This window comes from Durio zibethinus, chromosome 11 (genome assembly GCF_047325235.1).
Source record: "Durio zibethinus cultivar Kanyao isolate XHJ-2024 chromosome 11, ASM4732523v1, whole genome shotgun sequence".
NCBI classification, from domain to species: Eukaryota; Viridiplantae; Streptophyta; class Magnoliopsida; order Malvales; family Malvaceae; genus Durio; species Durio zibethinus.
The window spans coordinates 21,236,561-21,258,105 of record NC_143172.1 but is presented as its reverse complement, the minus strand read 5'-3'; the positions used below and the strand labels follow the sequence as shown (position 1 = coordinate 21,258,105).

Below are 21,545 nucleotides of genomic sequence, written 5' to 3'. Positions count from 1 at the left end.
TTGTGAAACAATATAAAGGTTTTATCATCAATGGATTTAGATTTCACACTAAATCTCATGAAAAATTTAGAAGTACATAAAATTCAGGAGTTGTTGTAACTTTATCAATTACTAGCTATGCTAGTGCTAGGGACACAAACCCTTTAGAAGGAAATGTTAACTATTATGGCATGATTAATGACATCATTGAGTGGAATTATTATGGCAAGTGAAAAGTTGTCTTATTTCGATGTGATTGGGCTGATGTGAATAGTGTGGGGGATATTAAGAAAGATTAGTATGAATTTACACTTGTGAATTTACACTTGTGAATTTTTCTTGATTAATTTACACTGACAACAACTCATCGATAAACCTTATATTTTTTCATCTCAAGTCAAATAAGTATTTTACTTTGAAGATCTCAAAGAATTAGGTTGGTTTGTTATTCTTCGAAACACACCTAGAGACTTATTTGATATGGGATTAGATACCAGAGATGATGTTGAACATGGAACTGAATGTTATCGTTTTGTTGAATAAAACTTGAATGAAAATATCTCTAGTACCTATGTTCAGTGGGTCCACGAAGATGTTACTGAAGACATTTATGAACCATGAAATGGTGCATCTATAATTTGTAATTCGAGTGTTTTTAGACATAATGTAATAAATGATTATATGTAATTAATGTCACATTTGCTATTGTATAATTATTGTATTCTAAATCATACATTATCTTTTAATTTAATTAAATCGATATGTTCTTTATATATCGTAGGTTTTATTTCTTAACTTATCAATGGCTTTATATATGTTCTAAACTAATATCTTTTCTATATTCACTTTTATGATGTAGGTAAGCTATAATGCGAAAGAGTAGGTTGAAAGGAAAACATATTAGAGATATTAGTTTAGAATCATCTGTGGCACCTGCAGATATTGGCTATGTACTGAATCTTTTGAAAGGAAATGAACATACTGTCAAATCTAATTCCATCACTTCTAACCTTTCAACTAATATTAGATCTGACAATATGGGAAGTTCAAGTTTAGATAGTATCCCATCAATTGATTATGCTTTAAATTTGAATGCAAGTATGATATACTCCAATTTTAGAATTCGAGTATAATGATAAAAGTATTACAATTTTATAAATTTATTTTTTATTTGTTGCAGTTGATAACAATGGTCAATGGAGGACTAGAGGCTGGATAACTTTGAAGAAATTGTTTGCACTATCTTATAACGAGCGTATTATAGTGTCTGCAAACTCTGATAGGCAACCAATTGGTAAAGAAGTGCAATTGTTGGCTGGATTTCTAGGCATGCTAGCCCATAATGGAATGAAATTACCTATTCATTATGAAACATGGCATAAAGTTCCATAAGAAGTTAAGGCCGATGCTTTAAACTTTATTGAGGTATTATAATAATTAATTAGAAATAAAAATTTTATATTTTACATTTTGTTTACTTATTTAAACTTTTCTTATTATATTATTACAGTTAAGATTTGTACTTGAAATACCAACTTCATTTGTGCTTAAGTCATTAAAAAAGAAATGGAAAGATTATAAGCATAGTTTGAAGAATAAGTATTTCGATCGAAGTACTTCTGTAGAGGTGATGATGAAAAATGTACCCTGTAATATGATTAAGTGGCAATATGAACAATTAGTTAGATTTTGGTTCTCAAGAAAATGAGAAGTATTAGTTTATACTTTGTATAGTAGAATAAAATAATGAAAGTGTTTTATGGTTTAAGTTGATAATATTTATATTTCTATCATATACGCAATTATTTTTTATGAGAAAAGAGAACAAATTAGGATTGGTAGCAGAAAGCAACATAAATATTCCCACACAAGTGGATCAAAAAGTTTTGCAAGAAAATAAAAAAAAATAGTAAGTTTATGATAATAAACTTATTCCAATGAATGAACTTTTTCTACCGTTAAAAGGTAAATATGTAAATTAATAGTTATTGTTTTGTTTTAATAGTTTTGATAGTTTCAATATATTATATTAAACTTATCAAAACTTTTAAACTTAGTTGACACCGATGATATGTATGAAAAAGTTATTGTTTACGTATATTTAGGTAAAAATACAAATTTGTTATTATTGTTGTATTTTAACAATTTGGATAGCTTCAATACTTAATATTAAACTTATCCGATTGATTGAACTCGATTTCTACTGTTGATATGGGAGAAAAAGTTATCATTTATGTTTATTTGAGACTATTTTTGCATATAAAAGGCAAATATACAAATTAAACTTTTGGATCGCTTTCAACATATTGAATGGCTTCAATCCATGATATTAAATCGGAAGAAAATAACTGAATTTGATTTTCATGATCTATATGTGTGAAAGCTTAAACTGCTTTTAGATGTGATTATGTTTAAGACTATTATGTTGTTACGAGGCCAAAATATAAATGCATTAGATTAAAATTATTCAAAATGTTAATACTTGATTGATAGGCTTAATATACATGAATAAGTTATAGTTGATATGTATCCTATCAAATAACATATATTTTTATATAGGAGAATGAGATGGGTGGTACAATTGGATGTGTGAAACTCTTTCGCATAACACACGCAAAAAAAGATGGATCTTACATGAATGTCAAAATACAAGAAATTATGATAATTTATTTAATTAATATTAACAGAAAGTAAATATTTACGCTTTTTAACATATTATCAATTAATCATTAAACTTGATAGTTGTATATGACAAATTCACAAGAGAAAGCAAAAGAGAAAATGGTTGCTAAGATTAAAGTAGTATCTGATAGTTCTCTCAACATGCAAGAAATGAAAAATCAGATATTCATAGAAGTTGCTAGAAAAGAAAAGAATGGACGGGTCCGAGGCCTTGGATTGGGTCCAATACTATCTACCTACTATGGATATAGCCCTCAATAATTTACATCCTCAGAAAGTTAGTCTTTACGAGACATTTTAATATTGAGAAGGGAGTTACAAACTATGCAACAATGTTTTCAGCAAATGAAAGTAGAAAGAAAACATGAGCGTGCCAAAATTCAAGAAAAACATGCTAGAATGGAGTAAGAGCATGTAAAATTTCAACAGTTGCATGATCGATTCGATCATCTTTTAAATTTTGTGCAACAATAATTTTCAAGAAATGATCTTGGTGCTCCACCAACTCAAGTATTATATTTAGTAAATATTTAAATCTTTAAATATAAAAAAGCTTACAATGAAGTGTTAAAATTGTATGGTATTATTCAGTAAGTTTTTGAGCACGTTAGTGATCAAGGTGAAAACTTTTCTTCATCAATTAGTAGCCAGCAAAATGTACGCAGTCATCCATTTCATAAATTTTAATTTTTATTTTCTTAATGTATTAAAAATATTTGAATGTTATTATATTAAAATTTAAACTTTGTATTAATTAGATGCATACTTAAATGTGAATTAAGTTTATATTAATTTCAGTTTCTGAATTTAAGCTCTTTAATGAAATTAAAATTTATTAACATACAGAGATTAAAAAAAAAATACATTTTTACATAATGATGGCGTTTGCTTTTAATAATATCGCTAAATGAATAATTTAGTGATGTTTGTATCGTAAAACGTCACTAAAAGTAACGGCACTCTTACTAGTAAACGTCGCTAGTAAGTGGCATTTTTGATACAAACATCACCAAAGCAATGGTGTTTTTCTCATAAAAATAATACTAAAGTAACGACGTTTCAAAGATACAAATGCTGCTAATATAGAGGTATTTTCAAATACAAATACCTCTAAAGTAATAGCATTTTCATTTACAAATGCCACCAAAACAATGACGTTTTTCTCATAAAAACGCCACTAAATTAGTGGTGTCTCAAAGATACAAACATCGCTAAAATAGAGGTATTTTAAGATACAAACACCTTTAAAGTAAGACATTTCAGTTATAAATGCCACCAAAGCAACGACGTTTTTCTCATAAAATGTCACTAAATTAGCGATGTATCAAAGATACAAATGTTGTTAATATAGAGGTATTTTCAGATACAAATGCCCCTAAAGTAGTTGCATTTTCAGTTATAAATGCCATAAAAGCAATAGCGTTTTTCTCATAAAAATGCAACTAATTTAGAGGCGTTTCAAAGATAAAAACGCTGCTAAGATGGTCGTATTTTTTTGAAAACGTCGCTATTTTTTATGACGTGTGTATAACTAACACTCTGAGTGACATTTTTCGCGAACACCGTAAATCTTTTAGTGGTATTTATAAATGTTGCTAAACGTTAAAAAAATGCCATTAAAAGCCTAAACTCCTGTAGTGCATATATTATTCATATGACAAAGAATAAAAGGTTAAAAATGATGATGTCTTTTTCACATGCCTCTTAATTAAATATTGGATGAAAGGATGCATCACTTTTGCATTCTTGAAAATGAGGGCAAAAAAAATGGTGTGTGATTTAATTTTATTAAATTAAGGTCATGTTTGGTATGTAAAATTATGATAGGATATGATAATATGATATTACGAATATGATTAGATTAAATAATGTCATCATATCTTATATTTGATGTGTGCAAAGATTACGATAGGTTAATTTATTTATTGATCAAAATTATCCTTCCTTAAAATTTATACAATTAAATTATTGATGTAAAATTTAAAAGTATAATAAAAAATATAAGTTTAATCCCGTAGATTAAAAATAATCCTTTTGATTTTGAGAGGATTGAATCATCTTATATGAAGAAGATGATAATCCTCTTTATAATCATATTCCTTTTAATTAGATATAACCCCAACATAATATAAAATAATTATCATACTATTTTATTCATCATCCTATACACCAAATATAATCCAAAAGTCTATTAAAAATCACCGTGTAAAATTAATGAGATCATAGGTTATGTCTATAGATCAAGCATTACTCTAATTGGCTAATAATTAAAAAAGTTTTCTTGTTAAATTAGACAATCAATTGTTTTATTTAATAGTGCATGATTCTCTAATAGACCTAATAAAAAATTTGGTTAAGAGATCTACAATATTTATATCTAATAAACATATATTTTCATCATTTGTTGTTTATAATTGTGACATGTGGACTGCCATATATGCAACCTTTTTATTTACCATGTAAGACTATTAAGTTGCAATATATTCAATTTAAGTTGTCATGTCATTCAACCTTAATTATCCCTCTTTTATGTTTTTCCTTCTTTAAGGTTTAAAAGTCAAGAATGCTTCATTTTCCATTCTTGATCTACTACCTCCTCACTATTTGTATTCATTTTTCATTTATTTCAAAAAAAAATTATTTTATTTCCACATTCAAGAGACAATGAATCTTCTTTATAGCTTGAGAGGAGATGAATTTTTCATGTAAATAATCGATTCTCTCTTACTTATTATTATCTATTTATTACTTTCAATTTTCATTTAAAAAAAATTCACTCATCTAACATTTGATTGTAAGTATAAATATTTTTTCACTTAATTTTTTAAAAAAATTTGTTTTCTATATTAAAAAGTTTGTGGGTACATTCATCCATATAAGTGATATCTTAAATAGATATTGATTGCCAAATTCTAGGTCATAACTTTTTATCTTTTTCTTCTCCCAAATTCCATTTTGTTTCTTGCATTTGTTGTTAAAAACATAATTCTCCCCTTCTATTGAAACTTGAAAACAAAACAATTTTCTCTTGGTTTGAAGAATCCATTTGAACAAAAAAAAAAATCCATTGTTTTAGAAGGAATCACCAAATTTAGAATTTGTTTAACAAATTATCTAACCACCTATTTTTTATTCAGGTTATATGTAATCTCTTTTACGATATATGTATGTTTATTTCTTTTCTCAATTATGAAAACTATATTTTTCTTATATTATCATTAGATTATAGTTTTGATTTAATAGTAAAGATTTTAATGAAAAAAATGTGAAATAAATCACAACAATTGATTATTGACTTTTTTTTCTAATTTCTTTTATTTTTTGAAGATGAAATAAGTTAGGGATTTTATTTGAGTTTGTGGGTTAGTTTATAACTTAGTTAAAATTCATTTGACTCTTTTGATAGTAGAAAAGATGACATTTTTTATTTCTATTCATTGTGACTTTTTTATTTTTAAAATTTATGAGATATTTGAAATGCATCGAAAGGGTGTTCATATTTATTTTGCCTTTTGAAATATATTTTATTGTTACAATATATATTAGATAATAAAATGATAAACCACAACAATGTTTAGGTTGCTATCTTGTAATATTTTTATTTTTATTCACTATATTTAAACCTTAAATTTTTATTATTCATGATTTTTTTAAGAATGTTATAAATTCATTCTTACAAATTAAATAAAATAAGTCATGTCAATATCACGTGGAAACATAAATTTAAGTTAAATATAAAAAAGTTTACCATATTTTTTCATATGGTTTATGATAATTTAAAATATAAAACGATGATATAATACGAAAATAATATGAAAAAAAAAGACACAAAAGTAATACGTTATAAAATTTTAATAAAAAATTATATATGAATTTAACAAAATAAAAAAAATCATATTTTCTTATTAATATAAATTGTAACATATAATTATTGTGTAAAATACGATACGTATATATAAATTGCTATTATTTTACATAATATAAATATAAAAATTATCAATTTTACATATGGTTACGCAAATAGATATACAATCGACTCTGAAGTAACATATTTTGTCAAATTTTAATGATGGTTGACAAAATGAATAAATTTAAAACATTTTTAAAAAATTGTAGATAAAAATATTAAATTTTAAAAATCATAAAAAAAAATAAAATATTACAAAGAAGTAATATATGTATAATATAATTTATAGGCCATCGTTGCTTTTAGTTATACAAGATAAAGATTCATTATGACTTTGAGCAGTGTATTCACTAAGAAAAGAAAAAGAAATTTAAAGTAATACTAGAATTGAGATGATAACGAGTTTTTGTCCGTTTTTATTTTGATTTGATTTTTAAAATATTTAATTCGATTCTAACATGACTCTACATTGGATTATTATTTTTTATATTCGATTTCGATTATATATATAATTTGTGTCCGACTCACATTTTATTTAAAATTAATTTAATATAATGAATATAAAATATTATTTTTTAAATATAAATTATATTTTAATTATATAAAAATATAATATTTTATTAAATTCATATCTTAAATTAAAAGTATTAAAATATTATTTTATTAATATATATAAATATAAAATTAAATATATAATAAAAAATATTTTTATATATATACTAACGTGCTAAAATGGAATATTCTATAACTTGCTCCTCGATTTTTCTAAAAAAATACTTAATTCAACTTTTGATTGGACTTTCAATTAAAAAATAATATTATTGAATTAAAATAAATTAAAATTTATTGAATATAAATTATTTTATTATTTATAAATAAAATTTTTATATATTAATAGTATTATCAGGACTCTATCATTCAGATAATCTAAAATTGAAATCGTGTCAATTGTCAAAACCTATTTAATAAAAAATTGATCTATCTAATCTCACAAAAAAATAAAATTTAATAAAATAAAATTAAAATTTTTATATTCTATATTTTACAGCTAAAATCTCTTTATCTTAAATTTTTAGAAAAATTTCTACTCACGCAATGAGAGTATTATGAATATATTGCAATTAAAAAAAAAAAAAAACTTTTGCTCGCTTAGCGCCTTTTTTTTTTTTTCCTTGACAGGTTGCTTTTATTGCAATATATCAACCATGCAATTATTGAAAAAAAAAAAACATTGTAATTCAAATTACCATGTGCGTTATTATTAAAAAAAAATTGAACAAATATTTTAAAAAAAAGTTTAAGTTGATTTTTTTAAAATTATTAATAGTTGATAATTAATATGAACATATATAAAAATTAAAATAAAATATAGATGTATTTTTTTAATTATTTAGTTCAACGATAAATGCATATATCTTGTACTTCAAGAATTAATAAAAATTTAAAATTTAGTAATTAGTTCATATACAATCATTTTTAAAAAATTATATTTAATATATTTAAAATTAAAAATTTTAACTTAAAACTTGGGAATTAACTTAAATGATTCTCGTATTCTCAAATAGATTTTTATATGATTGAGATTTAATTCTCAGTACTTTCAAATTTTTTTTTAAAATTTTTTAAAATTTGATTTTCTTTATAAAAAAATTGCTATAATTTTTTTTATTCTATATTCTGGCCTATTTATAGAAAAAACTAACAAAAACTAAACCAAAAATTACAAAGAACTTTTATTTTGAAATAATAACTATTGCTTAAATTATCCCTGATTCTTGAAAAAAGCTAGAAAAGGCGAAAAATAACTTCCGATAATCCTATTTTGGAATAAGAATAATAGTTTTTCATTCCCACCCCCTCCCCCCACGCCACCCCACCCACCCACCCACCTTAAAACTACACTCAATTTTCTGATTTGATTGATATTAAAATCGGCGTACTCCTACAATCCCCGTACTCGCTCTTCCTTCTTTAGCTCTTTTTGTTTTTGTTTTTGTTTTCTCTTATTTTCTTCCGATCTGAAGCCCATCCGTGGCTTTCACAGTCCCTTGATCTCCTCCTATATCCCAATCACTTTTTCCCTTCTTGCGATCTCACGAAACCCGTGAGGTTTCGATCTCTTTCTCTTGCTCTCTCTCTCTCTCTCTCTCTCTCTCTCTCTCTCTCTCTCTCTCTCTCTCTCTTTTAAATTAAGGACAAGGCTATTTGCTATATTTTCTCTCTCTAGGGTTTCCATTAAGGGACGACGCCCCAGTATCCCATCTCATCTCAGGCAAGTCATTCCTTATATTTTCTCTCCTTTTCGTTTCTATACACTGTTTATAATCTCTAGAGTTTGTTTGTTTCCCGAGAAACTATCATGGGATAGCAAAGGAAATAGTTCCAATAATAATAAGAGAAAACTATGGTTTTCACATTTGTGTGCTATCTGATTAAGTTTATTTTTAATGGGAGCGTGATTTGATCTTCTGGGGAACTAAAATAACTGGAAGCCCTTTTATTTTTTCAGTAAATTTTTTTAGGTCTTAAATGAATTGTTTAGCTTTTTTACTTCAAATGTAGATGCTTTATTGCTTGTAGTTTTCTTTTTCTTTTTAATTTTTGGGTATAAAAAAATGAAGCTAAAGAAGTTTTCTGATAATAGGGAGAGTAGAAAAGGGAATTAAGGCATCAATGGTCAACATATAGCTACTAGTAATATCTGTGAAGAAGCAGCTTATGAGACCGGTAGAATGCTGAGAAATCAGGGTTTACTAAATGCTGTGGACAGGGTTGAATTATAAACGTTGAGAAGGGTACTTGTGGACAGGGTTATGTTTTAAAAGTGAAGAGAATGTGAAGCCACTGGACATGGGTTCACTTAAAAGTCTCTTTGGTAGTGCAGGTGTTTGCTGGCCTTGCCTATAAAAAACAATATTGCAAGGAAAGAGAAAAAGGAAGTAAACTATAATTATTGGAAGATCATTTTCCCTGCTCAACTAAAACTTGGAATTTGTTAAATATTTTGTTTCATTTGACTGTTGCTAATGGAGCAGAGAGTTTAGGGTGAAGATAGAAGCAAAACTGACAGTATGCTCTTCATTTTCTATTAGTGAAAAATTATTTTCTTTGACGGTATTACTTGAGAATATTTTAGTTCACATGCCGACTTAAAATGTTGGAAATGCCCATTAAAGATAATTTGTTGTATGGACTTGTGATGCATAGCATATTTGTTGTTGGTATGAAGAGTCCAAGATTAAGGTTTGATTTTATAAACCTCAATCTTTAGGTTTGAGGTGTTTGCGTGGCCATAACCTTTACATTTCTAAGAACTGTTTGTTAAGTTTGTTAATTTGGTTTCTTGTGAGGAGTACTAGTGCTACCAGTAGAGCTTGTAGCATAATTGATTTTCATTTGTTTGTGCAGATATGATTTAGAAAGTTGGCATATAGGTTATAGAAGTTAGCATAAGAGAAACATGTAATAAACAATGTAATGCATATGTATGTTGGACTATGGAGATGTGCATACAAATATTATCTAATGCTTCTTTTGAAATTCGTTTTAACTGACTGTAAAGTGTCCAACTGATGGAATTTACTTGTTCTTTCTTTTCAGATTTTGTTCAATCTGTTTGAATGACCTTGTAACAAAATCTGAATCATGACGTCAAGCATGCCACCTGGAGAACGGAGGTACCTTTTTTAGAAATCAATGTCCTTTGCCCAGATGCTTGTGTGATCAACAATGATGCTTACTGTTTAAACCTGACCATGTATGCTCTGCTACTTGGCATCAAGGTCTTGGTAAATTGATAGAGACTCCTGAAAAAATCAAGCAAAATTTTTTACCTGGGATTTGCTTTATGGGCAGGCTAGGAAAGTTTCCTGGTCTAACTGATTGTATAGAGTCTATTTAAGTGATCATAAGCTGTGTTGAACTAATTAAAGAGGCCAAGGAAATTATTATGGTTATTGTACCTTTATTAGAATGCTATCTTAAATTTTTCTCCCTCTTTGCTATTGTCTTATATCTTCCAGTGCTTTAAATTGCAAAATATAAGTTAGTGGAGAAAAGTTTTGAGAGAGTTTGCTTTAATAATCAATGCTTTCATATGAGATTGGAGGGCAATCTTTATTATTTTCTAGAAATGAATTTGGGAAGGATCACAGATTTTTTTATGTGAAGGCATCCTCTTGTTCTTTTTTTTGTTTTTTTTTTTTGTTTGTAGTTTTAAGTAAACTATATCAGGCTTTCCTCCCTTTTCCCAAAGAAATGGGTACACTTATTTGTTGGTATTATCAGCCTTTGTTGCTTTGTAATTTTGGCATTTCCTTCTTCAGTATGGTACTCACTAATGAATGGTTCTGAGATTATGTGTTGCGATGTGAATTGCTTTCTATTTAAGGATGCTAATATTTTTGTAGATGGACTTCTGCGAGACGAAGTGGCATGACTGTTTTGGGAAAAGTTGCTGTTCCAAAACCTATAAACTTGCCCAGTCAAAGGTACTTTTTCCATTTCACATGTTCTTTCTCTCCTTTTCTCAAGTTTAAATAAATCGTGGTCCTTAGGTTCTTTGCTTTACACTATTCTTTCTCTCTGTTGTTTCAAGGTTAGAAAATCATGGTCTGGATCCTAATGTGGAAATTGTTCCCAAGTGAGTAGTACCATATCTAAATGTCATCTTCCACCCCTGTTGTGATTTATATGAAATATATGAATATCTTTGTTTGGATGGTAGAAATACTTATCAGTAGCTTGGATTGTTCTATGCCTACAGGGGAACCCTTAGTTGGGGCAGCAAATCATCTTCTTCATCAAATGCATGGGGCTCCTCGACATTGTCTCCAAATATTGATGGTGGTAGCAGTTCATCCAGCTATCTCAGTGCCCGCCCTTCATCTGGGGGAAGTGGCACAAGACCTTCAACTGCGGGTAGTGACAGAGCACATGAACCTGCTAATGCCTGGGGTTCAAATTCTAGACCATTGTCAGCTTCTGGGGCATTGGCTTCAAATCAGACATCACTTGCATCTTTGCGTCCTCGCAGTGCAGAAACAAGACCTGGTAGCTCTCAGTTATCCCGGTTTGCTGAAGCTGTGCCTGAAAATTCAGGGGCATGGGGTGCCGCTGGGACGGCAGAAAAATTGGTATGGTCATGTAGTTAATAAGTTCATTGTTCAAAACTGGTATCAACTATAAAGTTACTTATATGGAAAAATTTCTACTTATTACTATTAAGTATTTGCTTCAGTTCATAGTATTAAGCACCTCGTAATTATTATGTTTGTGATAATAGGCTTAAGGTTCCTTTCTAATTATTTGTTATTGGATTATGGTTTGTAGAGCTTGATAAAACATTACTTTTATCATTATGCTATGCATAGAGGTGCTTGCTACATGGTGTGTAGCATTGGTTTAAATGTGTTTTATGTGTTCAGAAGGCTTGATATGGGCTAAGGGAGAGATGTTTTAATATTTTAGGGTTTTGGATAACTTGAACCTTTTTAAATGCTTCACATATCCAGTTCTAGTGCTTCCAAGTTTCCCACCAATGAAGTCCTATGTTATTCTCTCTTGCAGTTTTCTCTGTGATGTCTAAATGTGGCATTTATCATTGTACATTGCAGGGAATGACATCTTCCAAGATTGACGAGTTTTCTCTCACATCTGGAGACTTTCCTACTCTTGGTTCTGAAAAGGATACCTCTGGAAAGAACACTGAGTTGCAAGGTTTCATGCTTTTTTTTTTTGTTAGTTATTTCCTAATTGTAAATTTATCCTTGTGGCTTAAAGTTTGGTCTTCTCGCAAAATGGTACATGAGTGGTTACTGTAGTTTTTTTGTTGTGTTCTCAAGTGAACTTTTTCTCCATGAGAAAGCTTGCTGCACGCTTATCCAGAAAAAACTTGCTGCACCAAATTTTGAACTTATACGTTTAAATATTTGTAGCTTAATCACTTGTATGGCGTGAAGTTCTATATTGAAAGCATGATTTGCTGATGACATCTTTTTGTTACGGAATTGATTGTATCTCATATTGGATCTAACAAGGTATTAGGCATGTGTATTTGTCACGGACCTAAGGGGGAGTCCTGAATCCCACATCGAACATAATAGGAACGTCACTGGGGTATATAAGGGTTCACACCATCTCCGTCTTGTGAGGCGCCTTGTGTAGGACAAAACCGTGAGGCCAGGGGGGCCAGAGCTGACAATACCTCACAAGGGTGTGAACCGTGACGGTCAGGCTGATCTGGGACGCCGGAAGGGTGAATGCCCGGGTCCCGGAGCCGCACGGATTCGGAGCTTAAGTCTCGACCCGTGACAAGTGGTATCAGAGCCAGCCCTAAACCGTTCGATCCACGCCAAGCACCTCGAGGGAGGTAGGCAGGGTGGCCAGCCTCCGTGACGAGGGCGTCACGAGGTTGGGTGTGAGAGAATGTCACGAACCTAAGGGGGAGTCTTGAATCCCATATCGAACATAATAGGAAGGTCACTGGGGTATATAAGGGTTCACACCATCTCCGCCTTGTGAGGCGCCTTTTGTAGGACAAAACCGTGAGGCCAGGGGGGCCAGAGCGGACAATACCTCACAATGGTGTGAACCGTGGCGGTCAGGATGATCTGGGACACCGGAAGGGTGAATGCCCGGGTCTCGGAGCCGCACGGGTTCGGAGCTTAAGTCTCGACCCGTGACATATTGAGGTGGTTGTTATGGTGGGTGATTGAGGTAGTTTCTTGGATTGCCATCAACTCTTAGTTATATGTTTTGTACTTTGTTTTAGTAAAAATAGGATAAATTACAGGATAATTAATGGGTTTATGTCCTTGATTTGGCTATTCTATTTAGTTCCTTCACAACTTGATTAACTTTGATCGCAGAGCATGGTTCTCAATGTCGTCCTGGCTCATCCTCTGGAGTAGCACCAATGAAAGAGAGTACTGGGACTTCTATTGTTGGTCTGTGTGCAATTTTATGTTCCTATCTTTTTGGTTTGGCATCTGCTTTTGTTAGATTGGATATTGGCACTCTGATATGATTAAAATGTTTTTGCATGTTTTTTCTATTTTTCAGTTGACATTTCTGTAAATGCAAATCTAAAGAGTGGAACTGCAAATTCTTGGAGAAGAGATAATCCTCCATACAGTGAAGAGGGAGTCCGACCAAGCATGGAGAAGTGGCATGCAGATCCCCAGGGGCCCCATCCATACCCTAATACTGGTATTCCGCCACAACATTATGATGCTTGGCATGGCCGACCAATAAACAATCATCCAGGTGGTGTTTGGTATAGAGGACCTCCTGCAGGTCCTCCATATGGGCCACTAGTTGCTCCTGGGGGCTTTCCTTTGGAACCACTTACTTATTATCGGCCTCAGATTTCAGGTAGTGCTCTTGGTAATCCACAGCCAGTTCCTCCTCCAGGAGCAGGGCAAAGGGGACCTCATCCAAAAAATGGAGATATGTACAGAGGCCCTATGCCTGATGCTTTTGTCCGCCCAGGTATGCCAATTAGGCCTGTTTTTTACCCTGGTCCGGTGGCCTATGAGGGCTACTATGGTCCTCCCATGGGCTATCGTAATTCAAATGAACGAGATATGCCAGTTATGGGAATGCCAGCTGGCTCGTCTTCTCACAACTGGTATCCAGGTCAAAATGCTCCAGATCCTGGTGTTTCTTATGCCAGGCCCAGTGGCTATGGTCCTCCAGGAAAAGCATTGCCTGCAGAGCATTTGGAATCCGGCCATCCTCATGATACACGAGGACCGTACAAGGTTCTTTTGAAGCAGCATGATGCTTGGGAAGGAACAGATGAAGAGCAGAGGTCAGAGGATATTGTGACAGCCAGTGTAAAGAAGGATGATCAAAAGAGAACATCATCATGGGAAAATGACTGGAAAGCAGATCAGAGGAAGCAGGAAGAAGTGAATATAAGGACAGTTGTTGAGGAAGCTTCCACCCAGATTATTGACCACAATGGAGGGGATTCTATCTTGGGCAAAGTGAAGTCATCTGAAGGTGTGGAAAATGCTAAGGCATATGGCGATATTTCAGTGAAGAAAATGGAGCATCTGGAAGTCTCTGTTGCCACAGAAGGTTCCAGTCTAATTCAGAAAATAGAGGGTTTAAATGCAAAGGCTCGGGCCTCTGATGGGCGATATGACTCTATATCTGTTTGCAGTATGGAGGAGCAGAAAAATAACTCACAAGTAGTTAATGCAAAGGCAAAGCATTTTACAAATGAAGTTGCAACTGGTTCTCATGCTGCATTTCCTGATAGAATGCCTTCTCAAATGATTGGACCTACCTCTAGTGAAGTAGTTGTTTCAGCTGGAGTTAAGAGCCTTGGTTTGCCAGCTTTTGGTGGAGCAGGCATTAACAGGTTGCTTTTTTCTAGCTGCATTTATTTGATAATGTGTCTTTTTTTTTTTTTTTTTTCTATGTTGAAGAAAATACTTACATACAGATTTACAGGAGATCTACCCGTAGCATGCATGGTAGAACTGATCATCGAGGCAGGGGAAGATTCAATTCTCAAGATGTTGATGGATGGAGAAAGAAACCTCCATTTACAGATTCGTCAAGAGTAAAATCCACCACACATTCTGAAAATCCTTTTGATGCAATTGTGCAAGAATATATGTCATTAGAGGCTTCAAAGAAGTCTGAATCATATCCCCAAGCAATAGACGAGTCAGAGTCCGTGCCACCTGTATATGATCCAAGTGATAGCCAAGCGCAGGTAATTTTCTTTGTATTATATGCCGGGTTGTTTTGTAGACCTGAAATTTGATGTGCAAATATATTTGAACATGTTCTTCAGCATGCCATGATGAAGGAACTTGCAAAGCAGCGTGTCAAACAACGAGAAAAAGAAGAGGAAGAGCGGGCTAGAGACCAGAAGGCTAAGGCTCTTGCAAAATTGGAAGCGTTGAACAGGCGCACACAAACAGCTGAAGGTTTAACTCAGAAGTTGGAATCTGTTCCAGATAGTGCTGTCCAGAGTAGGCAAGCAGAATCCCGAACACTTGCTGAAGAAACGATCCTCACTAACAGATCTGATGTAACAAGCTTGGTTTCCAACCCATCTGTAGTTGTGGACGTTGGTCAAAGCAGCATCGGGGAATATGAAAAGCTCAATATTTTGTCCAATCAACAACCTTTGGCATCAACAAAAATTGTGCATAAAGCAACTGCAGATATGGATAACCATTCTTTGCCCTTGCAACAGAGAGTTAATAATGCTGATGCTGCTCTCCATAATCACCCACAGTTTAGCGATGGTAGCACTTCAAAGCAGAAGCATGCAGGCTATAAAAAAAAGGATTGTAACTTGGTGGATAAGAGCTCCAGTGAGAAGTATATTTCTAAAAGTACAACTGAATTGCCAAATATTCATACTGATGCAGCAGTTGATGTGGTTCCTTCTACTGAGGCTGTTATAAATGAAATTAACTCAATCTCTGGGTCTATTTCTACACAAAATGTTGTGAATGAGCCCCCAATGCACCAGAGAAGGAAAAATAACAGGAGTGGTAAGAACAAGCACAAAGTGGAGGAGGCATCATCCACAACTCCTTTACCATCTGGGATTTCTAAAGAAATAAATCATACAGGTTCTTCTGTTGAGAGTTCGAAGCCAAAGTCTTCTGAATGTGAGTTGGATCCTAGCTCGTTTCAGTCTCTGACTGGTTTAAAGGATGGAATTCAGTCTTCAGAGCAGGACTTAACTTTTCCTAATGAAGAAGCCTCTGGCCGAGTGAATAACCTGTGGAAATCTCAGCATTCTCGCAGGATGCCTCGAAATCCACAAGCTCATAGATCTGCGGTCCACAGTGGTGATGCTGTTGTATGGGCACCTGTGCGGTCACATAACAAAGCTGAGGTTACTGAAGAGGTCAGCCATAAGTCGGTTGTTGAGGCTGTTGCTCCGCAGGCAAAGAATGATGCTCAAGTGCTGAACAATCCAAGAAACAAGAGGGCAGAGATGGAGAGGTACATCCCAAAGCCTATTGCGAAAGAACTGGCTCAGCAAGTAATTAGTCAGCAACTGGTAGCTCATTCAGACAATCAGACTGCAGCAGATGAGATCGTTGGAAGAGCAGCTTCTGGGTCCCATGGAGTTGAATGTTCTCAACCTGCAGGCACAGCCAAGGGGAAGGTGGGGAACACTACAGAGTCAAGGAATGATGGTAGGCAGAGTAGGCAGGGAAAAGGGCATGGATCTTGGCGCCAACGGGCCTCAGCTGATGCAACTTTTCTAGGTTTGCAAGATGGACATTATTCCAACCCAAGTAAAAATGATCAGAAATCAACTGAGCAGAACCAACACCAGAAGCCTGATCTGAGCCTAGTGAAAGAGCAGCCCAAGTATGATGAATGGAATACTTCCGATGGTTGGAACATTCCTGAAAATCCAGATTCTGCTGTACCACCAGTAGTTCCTGTTGAAAGAGATCAAGGAATGACAGGCAGGGGAAAGAGGCATGCATTCAAGGGACACAAAGGAGGGGGAAACAATTATGATTTTGATCACAAGAAAATTAATAATGGTGAAGCTGATAAACTTAACCCACTATCGTCAGTCCCTGAGATGGTTCAGTTAGATTCACCTGCTGCTTCAAAAGAAAATCGTGGTGTTGGGGATCGATCAACATCTCATTGGCAACCCAAATTATCTGCAATCAATCAAAGAGGAAGCCGGCCTGATGGTGATCAAAATGTTGGGGCTGAAATTGGTAGGACTAGCACAAAGGATTCTACCTGTCAGGGTAGGGTGTTACATCCATCTCAACTAGACAAAGAAACCTATGAAGGTGTGACTCAGCCTCTTGAATATCAATGTATCTCTGAAAAAGGAAGTGTTGAAGAATCACGTAATGTTCAGTATCACGAGTCTAAGAGGGAAAGGAAGGTAGCTTCACTTAAAAGACGCCCCCACTCCCCAAACCAAGGCCCTGGTCTTCCAGCCGAAGCTCCTCCATTGAATGTGGATACTAGAAATGAGCAGCGCTCAACGACAGGTTCCCGCAAAAATGGAAACCAAAAGAACCAATTTGGGAGAGGCCATGAATCTCGAGGTGATTGGGGCTCATCTGGACAAGAAATGAAGCAGCATAACCCAACTGCAAACCGTGAACAGCAGAGGCACAATTCACATTATGAGTACCAGCCAGTTGGACCCCAGAACAGTAGGAGAGCAAATAATCTTGAAGGACCAAAAGATTCTCATGGTACAGGTGCAAGGTTCAGGGAGAGGGGTCAGAGTCACTCAAGGCGTGGTGGGGGAAACTTCCATGGACGGCAAAGTGGCACTGTTAGAGTAGATGGTGGTTATGATTAGTGAGGAAGGAATTCAGGATGGGTTTTTTATTTGGTCAAAAACAGCGCTGCCAAGAGCAACACTGGTTTGATCTTTCAGATTTTCAGGTATTTATGAGTAGGCAGCATTTTCTGTTGTAAAAACTATTAAATCTTCGCTGAACTGATGCCATATGCATTGAGCAGGGCTAGGAGAAAAGCAGAGGCAAAATATAATATCCGTTGATCACTGGTACTCAAAATACGGTTTATTTCATTTGTAATTTTCTAGTGTAATTTGGTCACAGTTTGTATATTGTGGAACCTTGGGCGCATTTGTTGGAGCCTTGTATTTGGAATGAAGTAGCGAAGAAGTTTTATAGTCTCCCACTTCATTTTCATCTTTGTCTGTAATTTGGAATGTACTCGTGCTTGGCATCCGGTCAATCACAATGCTTGATTTTTTTTTTTTTTTAACATCAATCATCATGTTTTTCTCATGTTGTATGTACGTTTATTTTCACGCACTTTTTTATAAATGATCTAGTCTTTCAACAAAGATAAGTAAACACGCGAACACAAGTAGGAATTGTGCATTTGTTCTTGAAAATTTGCATTTGACTACCGTTAAATAAAAAACAATACTAATTATTTATATTAAAAGTTTCTTATAGGTAAGTACATAACTGAAAATTACAATAATAATCAAATAATTCTTTTAAAAAAAAAGATAAACAGGATAAATCAATCGATCAAGGTCAATTGAGATCAATTGTTATTGAGTACAAGTAATAGTTCAGATAAGATGATTTGTACGTTGATTAAATTTATAAACATCGTCGAGTTTTTAAGAAGTTAAATATGTAATATCCTTTAGTGGATTAAGTAGATAGAGGTTGAGAGGTTAACAATAAATTAAAAATTTCAAAAAAAATGTTAAATCATCATTCAATAAATTAATGTATAATTAAATGAAATAAGACTTGTCAATTTATAGATACATATTATATTTATTTCGTATAAAAATATGTAAAATTTAAAAATTATTATGTGATAATTTGCATTCACATACAAAACAAAAACATATGATATTTTATTTTTGTCAAATTCATACGAATTTTGTTAAAATTTTAAATTAATTTATTTTTGTATCATTTTAATATCGTGTCATTGTATCGTATATAAAATGATAGGTCTTCACGAAATCAAAGTTGTTAATCTTGTTTCATATTGACTGTTTTTATTTTTGTTTCAAAATCATTCAAATCTAACCAAGTTTCTGTTGAAGTCTTCCCTTATCATTTTCTTGTGAAGAACTATCCATGGGTGCAATATTGATGAAAGGTTGCAACAAAAATGGCATATATGAACTCCATGCATCTAGTGGCATTCCAGATTCATCATTGCACCAAATAAACCACAAACAACTTTTATCAACTCCAAACCAGTTGTTGTTGATCTTTGGCATAAGAGAGTAGGACATCCATCATCTAGGATATTATAATTTATGCTTAGATCTTTTGGCTTGAATCATGGTTCTTCTAAGAAAGTGTCGAATTGTAATTCATGCCTTTGTAACAAATTCATAAATTACCATTTAATAATTCAAGTCTCATAAGCACAAAACCCATTACAGTTATTATTCACTTATGTTTAGGGTAGTCTTTATATAAACTCAAGTGCTGGGTACAATTACTATGTGATCTTTGTTGACCACTACACCAAATTCACTTGGTTATTTCCATTTAGACATAAATTTGAGGTCATACGTATATTTCTTACCTTTAAACTCCAAGTAGAAAAACACTTTAACACTTCAATTCTCTTCATTTGTTTTGACAATGGAGGAGAGTATCAGGCCTTATCATCTCCACCTGCTTCCTATAAGATCAAGCACCTGCACACATTACCTTGTACACCTAAGCATAATGGCATTTCTAAAAGAAAGCACAGGTAAATAGTTGAAACTGGCCTCGTACTTTTTCACCGAGCTTCCATGCCCACAAATTACTAGCCTCGTGCCCTTCAAACAACCGTGTATCTTATTAACAGAATGCCAACACCAAATTTACAGAACAAAACACTATATGATGTCCGATTTCATTAGAGTCCAAATTATTCTAAACTAAAAGTTTTTGGTTGTCTTTGCTATCATTGAGCCATATACAGAAATAGAACTTCAACCTAAGTTAAAACCTTGTGTGAACTTCACCTAACCAAAGTTATTTCAAATATATAGACTTGTCTACCAATAAAGTGTTCATATCTAGACATGTCATATGTATTAAATCTATTTTTCCATTTGAGAAGGCTTGCAGCAATCTTTATTTGCTATCAGCCACTGACAGTTTGAAACTTATAGTACCTATACATGATTCAGTCATCACTGTGCTTCTTTGTACTTCCACAGATAGTTAAAATACTATATTTATGCCCTCTTCTCACATTAGTGGAGCTCTAGCAATTGATCTAAAACCAGGGAATGATTCTCTCCTTAACACCAGTAACACATAGCTCACAAACACATATACTGCCTTCTGACATCCCTCTTTAGAATTCGCACCACCTTCATAGCAAAACAGCACCAACACACCCTGCCAACCCACCAAAACACATTTGATGACCACACGCTCTCAAAACAATATGTTTAAACTGAAGAAAATATATATTGTATAGGTTTAAAGCTAGATTAGTGGTAAATGGTTTTCATCAAAGGTCTGGCTTTAGACTTTAAAGATACCTCGAGTCTAGGAATCTAACCAACAACAATTAGAACAATCCTTTGTCTTGCTCTATAATTTGACTGGCTATTGAAGCAATTTGATGTAAATAATGCCTTTCTACAAGGCAATCTAACAGAAGAAATCAACATGGCATAACCACTAGGTTTTATTGACAAGGATCACCCCACTTATGTTTGCAAACTACATAAAACCATCTATGGTTTGAAACAAGCCCCAAAGGCGAGGTACTAAGAACTAAATAACTTTCTCATACAATTTGGTTTCATTAATTCCACATCTAATGCTTCATTGTTTATATATGCACAGAACTTAGATCTCATCTACTTCCTGGTTTATGTGGATGATATTATCATCACTAGTGACAACCAACATGCTCTTCACAAGTTTTTAGTTCAGCTCTCTTAAAGATTTTCCTTCAAAGACTTAGCAGATCTCTATTTTTTCTAAGGATTAAAGTAATTCTAGGAGCATTTGATCTATTTCTATCTCAGCACTAGTACATCTGAGATATGGAACTCCATTGACCTTTATTAATCATCTAAAACTTTGAGATAGAACAGGTCCAGCTAATGCCTGTAGCTTTAGACAATTAGAATGATCACTTTACTATATCTCTGACAAGGCCAGATATCGCATTCTCAGTCAACAAATTTTTTCAATTCATGCATTCTCCAATAGAACCACACTGGACTAATCTTAAAAGAATACTTAGATATCTAAAAGGGACTATTAATCAAGGGCTCAATCTTACTCAATCTTACTAAGTCATCTTCTCTCAATCTTACAGCATTTAGTGATGTTGATTGGGTAGGCAATTTAGATGACAAGACATCTACATTAGGTTATATTTGATTTCTTGGCAAAAATCCAATTTCATGAAAAATAAAATAGAAGACAGTTGCTAGATCCTTTACAAAGGCTAAATACAAGGCACTAGCTAACAT

The 21,545-nt window shown here is 33.0% G+C and overlaps 1 protein-coding gene across 6 annotated transcripts; it reads left to right on the top strand.

The window, feature by feature from the left end:
• Positions 1 to 8,489: 8,489 nt before the first annotated feature.
• On the top strand, positions 8,490 to 18,244 carry LOC111291397 (protein MODIFIER OF SNC1 1-like). Of its 6 annotated transcripts, XR_002690360.2 has the most exons (11): positions 8,490 to 8,840; positions 10,169 to 10,245; positions 10,978 to 11,058; positions 11,166 to 11,210; positions 11,334 to 11,703; positions 12,184 to 12,286; positions 13,438 to 13,515; positions 13,631 to 14,939; positions 15,032 to 15,299; positions 15,381 to 17,986; positions 18,065 to 18,244. XR_002690360.2 is itself a non-coding variant. In XM_022883095.2 (10 exons), exons 2-10 carry the CDS (start codon positions 10,214 to 10,216, stop codon positions 17,898 to 17,900), a joined length of 4,806 nt encoding a protein of 1,601 aa, XP_022738830.1. In that variant the 5' UTR covers positions 8,490 to 8,840; positions 10,169 to 10,213; the 3' UTR covers positions 17,901 to 18,244. The 6 variants fall into 6 exon arrangements, 4 of the variants coding, with proteins under 4 accessions (XP_022738830.1, XP_089624413.1, XP_089624414.1 ...); XM_022883095.2 differs by having other exon boundaries at positions 15,381 to 18,244; XM_089768287.1 differs by lacking the exon at positions 11,166 to 11,210 and having other exon boundaries at positions 15,381 to 18,244.
• The last annotated feature ends 3,301 nt before the right edge of the window (positions 18,245 to 21,545 follow it).